The sequence below is a fragment of the Podarcis bocagei genome (genome assembly GCF_964188305.1).
Source record: "Podarcis bocagei genome assembly, chromosome: 12".
Lineage (NCBI taxonomy): Eukaryota > Metazoa > Chordata > Lepidosauria > Squamata > Lacertidae > Podarcis > Podarcis bocagei.
This window is the reverse complement of record NC_138137.1, coordinates 1,262,333-1,277,130: the sequence shown is the minus strand read 5'-3', so window position 1 is coordinate 1,277,130 and position 14,798 is coordinate 1,262,333. Positions and strand designations below refer to the sequence as shown.

Here is a 14,798-nt window from a genome sequence, read left to right as displayed (position 1 = left end):
TCCAGGAAGGCATCATCTATGTCCTCCGTTTGGCTTGGGGATCTATAGTAAACTCCCACAATGAGGTCTCTGTTATTCTTCTCTCCCTTAATTTTGACCCAAATGCTCTCACTTTGGCTTTGAGGTTCTAAATCTTGGATCTCTTCACAGGTATACACATCCCTGACATATAACGCCACTCCTCCTCCTTTCTGGTCTGGTCTGTTTCTCTGAAATAGATTGTATCCCTCCATTATTACATTCCAATTGTGGGACTTATCCCACCAGGTTTCAGCAATGCCTTTTATGTCATATTTAGTTTGCTGTACCAAGAGCTCAAGCTCATCTTGTTTATTTCCCATGCTTTGCGCATTTGTGTACAGACATTGAAGTCCATTAATCATTCCCCCGTGTCTCTTATTTAAGGATTTTTTCCTCCCACCACTAGGTCTGCGTGCTGTTTGCTCCATTTGGTCTATGACATTTGGATGATCATCTTCATCGATTGATAGACTCCTACCTTCAGGAGCACTGTCTCCCTCTAACCCATTAGTGAGTTTAAAGCCCTCCTAATGAGGTTTCTGAGATTTTTGGCAAAAACATTTCTCCCAACCGTTGTGAGGTGCAGCCCATCGCTTGCTAGAAGTCCATCTTCAAGAAACTGCAGTCCGTGATCTAAGAATCCAAACCGTTCCTGTTTACACCATTTGCGAAGCCAGCTGTTCACTTCCACTATTTTTCCCTCTCTCCCTGGGCCACGTCGTTCAACTGGGAGGACAGGTGAGCTGACAATTTGTGCATTTAATTGCTTCAATTTCCTGCCCAGAGCCTCGTAGTCTCTTTTGATCTTCTGGAGGCTATTGCTTGCAGTGTCATTGGTTCCCACATGAACCAAGAGGAAGGGGTATTTGTCAGTGGGTTTTATGATTCCTTGCAGTCGTTCAGTTACATCTTGGATCTTAGCCCCAGGGAGACAGCACACCTCCCAAGACATCTTGTCAGGCCCACAGATCACTGCTTCTGTTCCCCGCAGTAGGGAATCCCCTATCACCACTACACGCCTCCTCTTAGGTTTGGTTGGGGTTCTTCCGTGAGCTGGCCGTTCCAAGGTCGCCTGCACATTCCCTGAGGACTGACTTTGCTGCTCGTCTTGGGGCCACTAGGGGGCGCATTGGAAGATGGCCGACAATACCATCTCTCCGACCCACACGGGGGAATTAAGAGGCTGTTATGGGAGTTGCCCCAAGGAAATGGGGAACACTGCCCTTGCCTGCTGTGCCCACAAATCACCCCCTAATTCGAAAGAAGGGGGTGAGGGCCCTAGGCAGAATGCCCCCGTGTGGACCTCGGCTCTCCTGGACGCTGTCTCTGATCGCGCACTAGTTGCAGCAATTTGGAATAATTAATTACAAAAGAAGCAAATGCACATATTTCAAGTGAAGAAGGGGAGTGAAGTCTGCTAATTTAATTGAACTGACCCAAGCAGGATGATTAAGGTCTGTGTGGAGATAACTTTAACGAAAAGTATGTTTTCGGAGACCGAGAAGCAATAAGAGCTTTTGGGAATGGCGCAGCAATTAATTCGCAGTCGCCATCTTGCCAAAGGATTTATAGCCGGGAGGAAGAACGGACTTGTTTTCAGACTACATTCCTAGTGAATCTCCTCAGAGGTTTTGAGAAAGGAGGCAGATTGGTGAAGATTAATGACGCTAAGACTGTTTTGATGTATGGAAGTGATGTTATATGGAAAACGTCTGGATATGGCTACTGGATAAAAAAAAAATATCCACGCAGGATTACAAACTGTTCTAACCAGCTTGCGGAGACTATCAGAGGTCACAAAGAGAAAGGAAAAATATATGAAAATAACAACAAGAGATGTGGAAAAATAATAAGAAAGGACTGGATAGTACTGTGAATATCATAAGGTTAGATTTGTGGACATTAAAACAGCAGTAAGAAGCAAGAAGTTGATTGGATCCCTTCGGAACTTGAAATATGGGTACCCCCCAACAAAAAATTAAAATTCGGCTGTGTAATTTGGAATTTATGTAATTTGGTTTGATTTGATGTGATTGGTCGGTTAATAAAAAATTATTCTTAAAAAAACAACAACTTTGCTGCTCGTCTTCATATACCTGATCGACTGTAATGAGGGAAAGATCCTCAAATGGAGTCTGTTCTTCGTCTTCCATGCTAGGGGAGAGGACTTCAAAGCGATTGTGTATTTCTAAACAATCAGAGCGAACCCTGGGCCTCCTACTTCTTTGAGTCACGTTTCTCCATATATCTGGCACCTGTGTTGGTGAACTAGCCTCCTTCTCAGGGGTGTCCCCTGTCTCCTCCTTGGTGGAGAGTTAGAGGCTAAGATTTCAAAGTTCAACCATGAGAAGCCTTTTGACCCTTTGTATTTCTATTTACACATCTAGTTTATTTTTGCTAGCCTAAATAAAGTCAAGATAACAGGAGATTTCAATATGTTCCATTTTTAAAGAAATCTATCTGAATACTGTATATGTATTTTTCTTAGTAAATAAAAAACTTCTATAAACAAACACTGTTACCTAAGAACCATCAGTGAATATTTCAAATGAACAGGGACACCTTTTGGGGGGTGTAGAATTCTGTCAACTTTCTATTCAATACAGGGCTAGATGACACAATACTTTCTCTATGCAAACAGTCTCTCCTTGGCTACACAAATGTACTAAGATAACAATAAATGTTTGAATAGAATGATCACTGAAAATGGAAGCAGCAAGTCCTATGATTCTGCATGCTGTGTGTGTAATATCTCATGTTCATTTCAGTGCATATCTTAATATTCTTACAATTTGAATCATAGTCATTTCAAGCACAATCCAATTCAGTTAGGTATGCTTGTCCATCAATTTCAGTGGGCTTAAACACATTTAAGTGTACGTTTCACTTTGGATAGTTGCTCAGTACAGTGGTACCTCTACTTATGTTCACCTCCGGTTACATATCCTTTGGGATACATGCGCGGCAAACCTGGAAGTATTTTTCCGGGTTTCGCTCTGTGTGCGTGTGCGTAGAAGTGTTAAACTGCACGCATGTGCAGAAGCGGTATCTCTGGATACGCACACCTCGGGATCCGACCAGAGCTCTGGAACGGATTCCGTGTGCAACCATAGGTACCACTGTATATGAGTCTTTGTCTTTGAAAGTCAATGCTTTCATAAATCATTGTTAACTCTACAGCTGGGAAATTGAGACAAAAACCTAAGTTTATCAACACAGACATGGAACTTTATGGATGGATTGCCTGGGGTACATTGCATCTTATATATGATATTTCCTAAACTATGAAGCCAGATTTAATTTATTTACATCATACTTGGCACTTTACTTGGTTGGACAATGAATTAAATACTGAAATGGAAAGATACATATCAAACTGCTTTCTGGTACATTGCTGAGTTTTGCACTCTTTTCTACTCGTTGTTATAAAGAAAAGAAGTCATATCAACACAGTATCTACTGGACAAATAGTGTGTCTAAAGTTCTCTCCACCCACGTAAGGCTTTCTCTGATTTGGCTTATGCTCAAAATCAGACAGGATATCTGAAGTGGAGGCATGAGAGGCCTATCCTATTGAGGGTGGCCTATTAGGGTGAAAGTCTTATAGCACAACCAGTGATTGGGATTCGTTACCTCCTAAGTAAATGTGAGGGGCTTAATGGGGTAGGGGAACTCCTGGAAAGAAAGAAAGAAAGAAAGAAAGAAAGAAAGAAAGAAAGAAAGAAAGAAAGAAAGGGTGAATTGGATGTTGCTGGAGTGAGTGGCATAGCTGTGTACGTGTATATCTATGTATGCTGGTTGGTTTAGCATTTTGGTCACCATCCCTGATGCCCAGCAATCATATTAGTTTTACATTACTGCCTGTTTTATAGCTTACTGCAAATTATAGTTTTTATTGAGCTTTGCATTTTAAGAATATTTCTGGTGCGCTCTGATGCTGGTGCCATAGGCACTTGCTTCCTATTTACTAAGAGGCCTGCTTTGAGGGACTGCAGCAAGGATGCCTTCAGTGGGCTATTTCAGGACTCTATGGCTGCCAGAGAGCTGTTTTCGTAAATCATGGCTCCAACATGTAGCACAGGCAGTGCCTTTGATCTGGTGTTTGCTACAGGATGGGGGGAGGGGTGCTCTGGAATGAGGCGGATTGTGATGACCTCACTATCATAGTCAGACCACTTCCTGGTCAGATTCAAATTGATATTGGCAGTGATTGCCTAAACATCACAATCACAGTACTAATTTGAATTCTCTGCTTCTCCAAAGTGGATGATAGGGAATGTTAATGAGAAAGATAGTGACCGAGTCATTCAGAGAGCTGAGAAAAAGCTGGTGGCTTACTCTCTTATTACTCCAAGGTAAAGAGAAAACATTATTAGTACAAGACCACAAACACAAGGTGGGATTTCCAGAACAAAAATTCCACCAGGATTTGCTTGCAATGCCTGAACAAACACTGCATTGGTCATTTTATGGGCAGGTTTGTGGCTGATCTACCAAAAGCATTTATATTCATGTACAGAAAATTTTGTGATCAGGCCATAAAACATGCAAATACAATTAAAAATGTGTTTTCTACATTGGAAAGTTAATATTTGTTTAGTCCCCCACCTGTTTGATTGTGGCATTACTTTTTCAGTGCTGTTCTTTCCCCTTAAAAATCCTTTTAGCCCTCAGTTTGCCAGGAAGCCGGCAGTCCATTGGTTTACCTGTGTTTCCTCTTCTTCTTTCTTGGAGGAGTATCAACATCTTCAGCCGGGGCAGGAGCAATAATACTAGATTCCTTTACTCTAAACTCATAAACCTGTAAAGACAAACATACTGTGGACTAGATCCTCAATGGCAGAAGTCAGCCAATTCCCATTAGCATATATGCGCTTCTTCCACCTTGGCTGAGACTGCATATTTACATAGGCAACATATTAACATAATGAATTAATTAATTCTGTTAATTAATCCTGTTGTTAAAAGTTATTTCTCTACTTTTGGGAGGTAGCCAGGGTAACCTTGATCACCGCACTGTGCTACATCTGGCATGACTGGATGTAAACAGTGTAAACCAGAAGGGGCTTGGTGTGGCTGCAGGAACTGAATGAATTCGCTAACTCAGCCTCTGCCTCCACAGAAGGTGACAGATGGGAGAGAGGCAAGCAGAGCAGCAGTGAGCAGCGGTCTCAGGAGGAAACTCACCACAACCCCAGAGGCAGCAAAGAAAGGGGCAGACCTACTGAGTGGAGCAACTGCACAGCCCTTGGGAGCAGAGGTGGGCAGGGAGGGAACCGTGGCTTCAGAGCCTGGAAGGTGTTTAATGAGGCACAACTAGGTTTTTATTAAAACAGTGTGTCATTTGCTTGCACTCTACAAAAAAGGCTAAGTATCAAGGCACTACTCAGTTGGAAAACATTCTCTTTTAGTTACCATTCCACTCTTACCTGCCTACAAGTTTTGGTCCCAATTAACCTCGCAATTGCACAGAAATTGTCATAGTAGGTACCAATGAGAACTCTAAACATGGAAGCTTCAGCTCCACTCCACTCCACATTCTCAGGAGGCTCAATATTTGGCTTCATCTTGATTGGCGTTTGACACCTTGAATTTGCTTCTGCAATATCAAAAACAAAACACTGAAGCAGTTCTTAAAAGACTCCTGAAATAACACCTATGTACAAAAAAAGAGAGACCTTATATGGAATAGGCTGCTGCTTCATATATAAAAGCACGTGATTTGACTTGACTTTGGCCCTAGCTGAGCTCCTAAAAGGTAGCCTAGCTCAGGGTTCCCAAAACATCTGTCAGCTGAGGGACACAATATTTTTACTTTAAACTAGCAGCACCCCCAGAGCAGCGACACAGCAATTTCCTTGTGGGGGAAACGATCCTCATATTGTTCATTCACACCTGATTCAGCGAGAAATGCCCTCAGCGGAGTCAAGACTGGAAGGAGGCATGGCTGGAGCCTATGGGGAACCTTTAAGTGTATAATTAAATTGATTTCTCATGGTACCCCAGAGGTTCTCTCAAGCCACACTTGAATGCCTCAATACACAGTTGGGGAATGACTAATCCAGCTTTTTCAACAGTCCCTGCAGGACTGCCACACTTGACCTCTTGGTTTTAAACCTCAGCATCCCAGGAAGAGTGCCCTGTTCACTCAGGGCCCTGTACACAAGGAGACCGTATCCTTTGAAGCACTGAAACCCGAAACACAAACTCAAACTGTCTGGAGTTCAACTCAGCCCTTCAAACTCTCATTTTCCACAGAATCTATAGCAACATAATGCAAGGAATTAAAGTGCTGCAAATCAATTTTAAAGTTTCACAAGCAGATACTTGAATACAAAAATCTGTAAGGAACCTCCTGTCCATCAAACACACACATCCCCCCCCCCCCCGAATATGGAGTGACTGGGGCAACCTAGTCAGATGGGCGGGGTACAAATAATAAAATTGTAGTTGTTGTTATTACTGGAAGAAACAAGCATTTTAAAATATGACTATTCAGCAACCCTCCACATTTGTCTCACCAGAGGAGCTTGAAGTCTCATCTTTCTTCTCTTCCTCTTCCTTGTCATTATTTTCACCTCCTGTTTCAGTCCCAGCTTCTCTGTCACTGTCTGTATCCTTAGATTCCAGCACATTTATAGTGGGAGTGCTAGGCCTGCTGGTGTTATTTGGGAGCCTTCCCCTTCGACGACCTCCTGGGCGTTTTGGCGGTGTTTTTATTCGCTCAGCAGTCAAAGCAGCTGCAAACTCTTTGGCTCCTTCCTAAGTAGGAATAGAAACACGACATGGGTTTTTAAGGAAAGGAGAAAAAAGTATGGCTGATGTACCCTAGCTGAAAATAGGCTGACCAGAGCTAAAGAGCTGCAATAGGGGCTCAGGGTGATTTCCTGCTTGCTTGCCTTTTGCACCTTTGGAAAACAGATGCTTCCTTTTGTGCCAGACCTTAAAATGTAACATTGCTCTTGAAAAATCCAAGTTCAACCTTCCTTGGATGCACAGTGGTAGTCAGCTCTTTGGTTGAAGTTATATTCCATTATTATTCTATTGTTTAGACAGCAAATGTTGAGTGCTTGTAAATGCAACTGCTTAGCTGAATTTCAACTCAGGATAATTTTCAGAGAATCCTAGAACTGTAGACATGGAAAGAACCCCGAGGGTCCTCTAGCCCAGTCCCCTGCAATGCAGGAATATCAACTCAAGCATCCATGACAGATGCCACTCAACCTCATGCTCACAAGGTATATGTGCTACACAAGAGGGATGAACTATTAAGAAACATTTGTTTTATGTAGCTTTCATTTTAGTGGTCCACCTACATTCTCTCTTTAGTTATGTTCTGAGCAATATTTTTGTTCAAAACAAATAAATAACAGTTCCGTATACAGTGGTGCCCCGCAAGACGAATGCCTCGCAAGACGGAAAACTCGCTAGACGAAAGAGTTTTCCGTTTTGGAGGTGCTTCGCAAAACGAATCTCCTATGGGCTTGCTTCGCAAGATGACAATGTCTTGCAAGTTCCTGCTGGTTTTCCCCCCCTCCCCCCTTTTTCTAAGCCGCTAATCAGCTGATCCGATCAGCAGATAAGCCGCTAAAAGCCGCTAATAGCACTAAGTCGCTTATCAGCTGATCCGATCAGCAGATAAGCCGCTAAAAGCCTCTAATAGCGCTAATCCGCTAATCCTTCAATGGGCTTGCTTCGCAAGACGAAAAAAAACCGCTAGACGAAGAGAATCACAGAACGGATTCTTTTCGTCTTGCGAGGCACCACTGTAAATGCTGCAGGAACCATTAGCATGATTTGTTCATTCAACACATGGGGTGATTCTCATTAACTCCCTAAGTTGATGAAGTTATTGAAAAGCAGTCCAGTCTTGTCATACAGTCTTAGAAGCCTCAGTGTTAGGAGGCTTTCAGTGTCTGAACTACTGAGCAGCTGAAGTGACAATGGGAGGGCATTCCTGTTGTCAATGTAGCATGGAAAGATGGGGATACTTTCCAGGCACTTTCACTTGTAGGTAATTTCTTTTCATCTAATGTACACCATCTGATTGAATAATGTAAAGCAAAGTCCTTCATATAGAAAGGAAGATATGAAAGTGGTGAAACTCTGACGAGAGAACAATCCTTCCAAAGAACTGAGATTATCTGGCGTCATATCTTTGTTACTGAAAGTGAAGATACAGTGGTACCTCGGGTTACAGACGCTTCGGGTTACAGACTCCGCTAACCCAGAAATCGTACCTCGGGTTAAGAACTTTACCTCAGGATGAGAACAGAAATTGCACGGTGGCAGCAGGAGGCCCCATTAGCTAAAGTGGTGCTTCAGGTTAAGAACAGTTTCAGGTTAAGAATGGACCTCCAGAACAAATTAAGTTCTTAACCCAAGGTACCACTGTACTCATCTCACCACATGACAGATTTTTTTAGAAAGAAAAGCGTGAAAGCTGCTTTTTCAGACATAGCTATTTCTTCACAGGACGATGTCACTTGACATGCTGCCTGCACAAGGACAAAGGGAAGATAGCTGATTCGTTCTTCTCTTCTCTCTAAAGAACAAAGTGAGGGTGCAACTGGTTGCTTTGGGCACATACAAAATCTGGAAGTGAAAAGCTTTAAGCAAAGTGGGGTCATGAGACATAGATCAACCTATAGAAAGGTAATAAGTAGGAGGGATAACCCAGAGAGCTCAATTTGTGAGAATTTTTATTGGGTGTGAGAAGAATTAATGGATCATGGCCTTCAGATTTAAACAAAGCAGGAAGACTATTACTGCTGGTCAAATAAATGGCTGAAATTAAAGAGGAACTGAAAAGCCACCTAGTCTTGCATACGAAGCACTGCAATGTGCTTATTCCCAAGGGCTCTGTGAGTTTTGAGTGTAGAAAGTAGGTAACATTTGACAGTTTTCACAAAATTACTAAAGACTGCTGCTAGTAGAGACAAAAAAGCCAAGCACTGTGGAGGCTTTCTCCATTTGTATCCCCATAAGCCACTCCACTTCTCCAGTGCTTTTGTTCTGCATATTAAGGCAGGTTGAAGAGGCATCTAATGCGTCCAATCAAGCTCCTATGTATAAACTCTCTCTTTTAATTATAAACTGCCTTTATAGTCCTGCAAATACCCTCAGTGTAATATGAATCAGTTATGAGTGAGAAATGGTTTAGCTCAGAAAATCACATACTGCTACCAGAAAAGAAGCAACGATAAATATTAGCTTCATCACAAAATTTGGTATTCCAACACTGCCAGCACATAACTCTAAGTGCGCCCTAAGCTCTGAAGAAATATCCCAGAATCAGCACATACTTGCTCACTAGTCTTGCAGGACCAAGGTCTCTCTGACCATGTGTAGATAGCTTGAGGTCAAGAAAACCCCAAAGTGTGAAAGTGGGAGGAGTAAGCCAAATTAGGTCAACCTTTTTTAAAATTATGCATCCCAACCATAGAATCTGAAAAATACAGAGTTCTGAGCTTTTGTTGAAGAATTCACAAATTAGTTGGCAGCAACAGCAACACGCAATGATCAGAACGGTGCCAGTTTATTCAGCCCCATCTCTAGCCAAATGACAGCTCAATCGTCACAAGGATAAGCCAAAGATGCTGTTCAAAGCCAGTAGGAGGTTCCTCAGGAATTTTCACATAAAGGTGTTAGCATTCAGCAAATCATAAATCCTATTTGATTCCAGCACTTTTTTCCTGGGAACAGCTAAATAAAATCAACTTTATCATCAGCTGTACCTTTCTTTCTATTCCAAGAGTGAAAAAGATAGCTAATTAACTCTTAGGCCAAAGGAACATTTGTCTTACCAGATGTTGATAACAGTGTGGCCCACAAGGTTTATTATCTATTGCTGTTTCCGTATTTTTCCGTTTGTAAGTATTAGGAGTTGCATGGAATGCTACAGAAAATTGTTTAAAAAGAAGAATAAGCCGTTTTCATAGAAATACCTTCAAAGACCATAATACTGAAAAAGTTGATAATGAATCTTCATTTAAACAAAGAGTCTCCAAGCAACATGAAACAATATAAAAACAATGTAATAAATTATAGGTACCCAGGATTTTACAGGCTACTTTGCATTGCAGGGATAATAATGGCTACACTACAATTTTAAGAAAACCCTTTGCGTAATAAGCTACAATCCAGAGCATCACTGGCACCATGGTATACAGAAGCCTAGGTGCTTTAGAAAGTGTTGCATAACACATTGCTCTGTGAAAAGCTACGCCCCACATCATTGGCGGAGAGGCCTCCAGCTGAACTGGGGGTGGCGTGACGTTTGTTTAATTAATTCTTGGTGTTGGCCATGAGCACCTGCTTGCTGAAAGGTGCAAGGAAGAACAAACTTAATATTTGTTAAGGAGAAATTATATTAAAAGTGAAATTACCTGGAAGACCACCTAGCAGAATGGTACAGAACGGTAATACAGTGGTGCCCCGCAAGACGAATGCCTCGCAAGACGGAAAACCCGCTAGACGAAAGGGTTTTCCATTTTTGAGCTGCTTCGCAAGACGATTTTCCCTATGGGCTTGCTTTGCAAGACGAAAACGTCTTGCAAGTGTTCCGATTTTTTTCCGCTCCCCCCCTTTTAACCGCTAATCCTTTAATAGCCACTAAGCCTTTAATAGCTGCTAAACCACTAAGCCGCTAACAGGGTTGCTTCGCAAGACGAAAAAACCGCTAGACGAAGAGACTCACGGAACGGATTAATTTCGTCTTGCGAGGCACCACTGTAACACTTGGACTGAGCAAAGATAAGGTGGTTTCCCCCAGATGCTACTGGACTGCAACTCCCATCAGCTCAGCCAGAGGGAAAGATCAGGAATGATGGAAGTGGTAGTCCAACAGCCCCTGCAGGTATCCCCCTCCATTGGATACCCCTGGTGGAAGATCCAAATTCTACTTGTGGTTCTGTGCTCCATAAAATGCCCTAGGTTGGTGACCCCAAAATGGGAGTCTCCCACTCTTCTCCCTGCAACATAGAATGTCCTTCCTTCTGCCACACATGAGACACTTGAGGCATCTGATAAAGATGTAGCTTTTTGTTCCAGCTTTTGTTCCAACATTGTTTTTGTTTGAAAGAATCACTATAATTCCTGTTTTACAGGCAACTCCCAGTTTAGCCATGTCCAAATGATGTGGGACTGCAAACATGTGCCACGTGCACAGCACCAAACCCGGAAGCAGCTCCCATACGTCATAAAATCTCATGGAAAGTGGCAGAGAGGGCTTCTGTGCACCCTGCCGACATGCACAGGGGTTTGGAATGGAAAATTAGGATTGACTGTATATGCCTTTATTCTATTTTACTGGTTTTATGTTGTATTTTTATTTTAATTATATTGTTTATTGTTTTTATATTGTATGCTGCTTAGAGATTTTTTTAAACATTAAGAGTTTACAAATGTTTTAAACAAACAGGCTTCAGGTTACAGACTCCGCTAACCCAGTGATTCAGGTTAAGAACTTTGCTTCAGGATGAGAACAGAAATCATGCTCTTGGGGCGGTGGCAGCAGGAGGCCCAATTAGCTAAAGTGGTGCTTCAGGTTAAGAACAGCTTCAAGTTAAGAACAGACCTCCAGAACAAATTAAGTTCTTAACCCAAGGTACCACTGTATTGTACTTTAACATGTTATATACTGTTGCAGCGGAGTACTTCTGGCTGAGAAAGGGCATAAAATCAAACTTTAATCATCTCACAAAAGTGGATCAATTAGGCAGCTGACATAAATCATGCACACTTAAAGGTTCCGATTAATATACAGCCTTTTCTATTGATTTTAACAGCTGGGGTAGCCATGACTTACTTACATAAAATTTATTAAATTTGTATACTGCCCTTCATCCAAAGATCACAGGCTAGTTCACAACATAAAAAATAAGATGAGAATTAAAAATACATAATAAAAACAAAAACAAACCAACACCCCCTCCCACAAACATGTTTAAAAGGACATAGGTAGTCCAAGGCTTGGGGCAGATAAAGCAAAATATCTCAACTTTCTTGAATACAAGGGACAGACTGAAATATTTTAGTACTTACGATGTAAGAAGCAATCATATTTGAAACATCGTCTACAGAAGAGAGTATGAAAGGAGTGTAGACTCTGCTCCCTCTGAACAGATTTAGCATTTGGTCCATCTATGTTTGGTGTGCACTCGGGAGGAAGAGCTCCTGGAAGCTGCTGCTCTGTAAGTTCTTTGTATCTACAGAAATAGTAAAAACGTTCCCATTTTATATGCCAAAAGCCCGGCTTTATTGTCCTTGCAGGAAAAGTACAGCTTATGCAGTTAATCTAAATAATGTGCATTGACATAAATGACATTTGTCTGGCTAAAACCATTTACTTCATTGCTTATTTCATTGATCTGTGATGCTGTAAAGAAAAGGGAAGAAGTTGCCTAATCAAATAGCCAACGCTGACATTCTTTAAGTGCGATGAGGATGGCATTGCCCTAGCCAAATTCTATTTGTTTCAGGGAGAGGGAATTATAAAGGTGCTCAGCAAGCCTATCAATATCAATGGGCCTTTGAATTCCTTAACTTTGCTGGATCACGCCTGCTTGCAATAATTCATTCTGTGAGGTTACAGCTGCACCCATGAGATGTTTTAATTAAAAAAGAATAAAACTAAACAGTCATTAAACTGACTCCCTGCCCAGTCATCTCAAAATTACTTAGATTCCATATCCCATACCAAAGTAAACCTTTGTACAAAACTTGGTCAACAATTCCTATTTAAACATGGGGGGGGGGAGCTGCCTCTCCCTGTCCCCCTTGGCTACGTCCATGTTCAAACGGTGTATGGATTTTATGAAATAAATAAAATACATCTTACTTTTCTTTCAGTTCCTCAGCTGTACCCTTATCTGGAAACATTGAGGAAATGGCTTCAAATATCTTGTCAGAAGGAAATTTACGAGGAGGATGACTCTCTTTATCTACATAGAAACAAAAACACAAGCAATGTTCTCTAAAGCTTAGAATCTTCCCACATTGATTCTCAAACGAGCAGCCAAACTGAAGAGCAGCCAAACTGAATTGCGTCAGGCGCAGAATTCCACTGACATCTCATTCACCCCAAGGCAATGAAAATGGAAGTGCTGGGGATGGACAAGGCATTAGCTTCCCCCCTCCTTTAGAAACTGAAGGCAGGGGCTGACAGAGTGCTTGGCTTCCTCATTCCGCTTGCCTTTAATGTGTGGCTTCCAGAACCAGGGCAAGACCAGGTACAGTGGTGCCTCACAAGACAAAAAGAATTCGTTCCGCGAGTCTTTTCGTCTTGCAATGTTTTTCGTCTTGCGAAGCACGGTCCGTCGCAACTGCGCCTCTTCAAGCAGCTTTTTAAAAAAAGCGCAAGACGTTTTCGTCTTGCGAAGCAAGCCCATAGGGAAATTCATCTAGCGAAGCAACGCAAAACCGAAAAACCCTTTCGTCTAGCGAGTTTTTCGTCTTGCGAGGCATTCGTCTTGCGGGGCACCACTGTACACGCAGCCAAGCAATCTGGTTTTTCTTATTGTCCTTGACTTATGACTGCTTTGACACAGTTGCCATGCAGTATGGGCAACTTACTCCCCTACGCCAACACTCGGGCAAAGTTCCAAGCTATTCTACTGTTTTGCCATGGCATCGATGGAGAGAGAGAAAATGAGAATTTGAGCTATCAGAAGCAATCTGTTTTTATTATTCTATAACAGCTGATTGCTTAATTAACTCTCATCTCATGACGCAGATGAGCACACTTATTAGAATTTGTGTCCCACTCTATCCTCTGTGGTTACAGCAAGTTCAAGTTTTATACCTAGATCAGGTGCACTCAACCATCAGCATGAGACCAGGGCTACTGGGAGATGCCCTTGACCCAGAGACGATTATTTGAATCCTACTGTGAAGGTTGATTCCTGAGAAGGGTCTTATGAGCAGCCTCAGAAAACAGGAAAGGAGGTCAGAATTGTTACTGTTGCTTGTAGCCTCTCCCTGGGCTGGACTTAGAGCAATATTTTGGATGAAAGCCAAGCAGGAGGCACTGGAGCCATGGAAAAGGAAAGGGGAAAAGAGAGAGAAAACGGAGGGCTCAAGACCCTGATCCAGAAAAGTGGTCCCTGTGATCAGCTGGAGGCACCTGCCAAGGAGGGGCTTCAACACCTCCAAGGAACTGAAATCAGAAGCAAAATTCAGTTATGTTCCCAATGGGATCTCCACTACTTAACTTTGGATGGACAGGTTAAGTAGCTGTGTGTAGAAGAGAAAGGACCTTCTGTGGCAAAGGCAGTTGCTGCAGAAGTCTGCGAGTCAAGTTTGCAGCCATCATGTGACTGCCTAATGAGGTAGTTGAAATACCAACAGTGAGGACTATGCAGCTGGATTCTATAGTAGTGTTCTATGAAAAACTCTCCAAGCTTGGAAACGTAGAGTTGGAAGGGACCCCGGTGGGCCTCTAGTCCAACCCCCTGCAATGCAGGAATCTCAACACACAGTAAATATTGAAGGTGATCTAAACCACTGAGCCTCTTGGGCTTGCCGATCGGAAGGTCGGCGGTTTGAATCCCCGTGACGGGGTGAGCTCCCGTTGCTCGGTCCCTGCTCCTGCCAACCTAGCAGTTCGAAAGCACGTCAAAGTGCAAGTAGATAAATAGGTAAACGGCGTTTCCGTGAACTGCCCTGGTTTCGCCAAAGCGGCTTAGTTATGCTGGCCACATGACCCGGAAAAACTGCCTGCGGACAAACGCCGGCTCCCTCAGCCAGTAAAGTGAGATGAGTGCCGCAACCCAGAG

General features: G+C 42.6%; 1 protein-coding gene across 6 annotated transcripts in view; it reads right to left on the bottom strand.

Moving 5' to 3' along the window:
* The window catches only part of EZH2 (enhancer of zeste 2 polycomb repressive complex 2 subunit), a 71,663-nt gene that overhangs the window by 17,732 nt on the left and 39,133 nt on the right, over positions 1 to 14,798 (bottom strand). For all 6 annotated transcript variants that reach the window (XM_081165118.1, XM_081165120.1, XM_081165121.1 and 3 more), the window contains 6 exons: positions 12,863 to 12,965; positions 12,067 to 12,230; positions 9,828 to 9,919; positions 6,543 to 6,783; positions 5,451 to 5,620; positions 4,728 to 4,822 (listed from right to left, as the gene is read on the bottom strand). In XM_081165118.1, the coding sequence (XP_081021244.1) occupies positions 4,728 to 4,822; positions 5,451 to 5,620; positions 6,543 to 6,783; positions 9,828 to 9,919; positions 12,067 to 12,230; positions 12,863 to 12,965 (865 nt within the window). The remainder of the gene's footprint in view (positions 1 to 4,727; positions 4,823 to 5,450; positions 5,621 to 6,542; positions 6,784 to 9,827; positions 9,920 to 12,066; positions 12,231 to 12,862; positions 12,966 to 14,798) is intronic.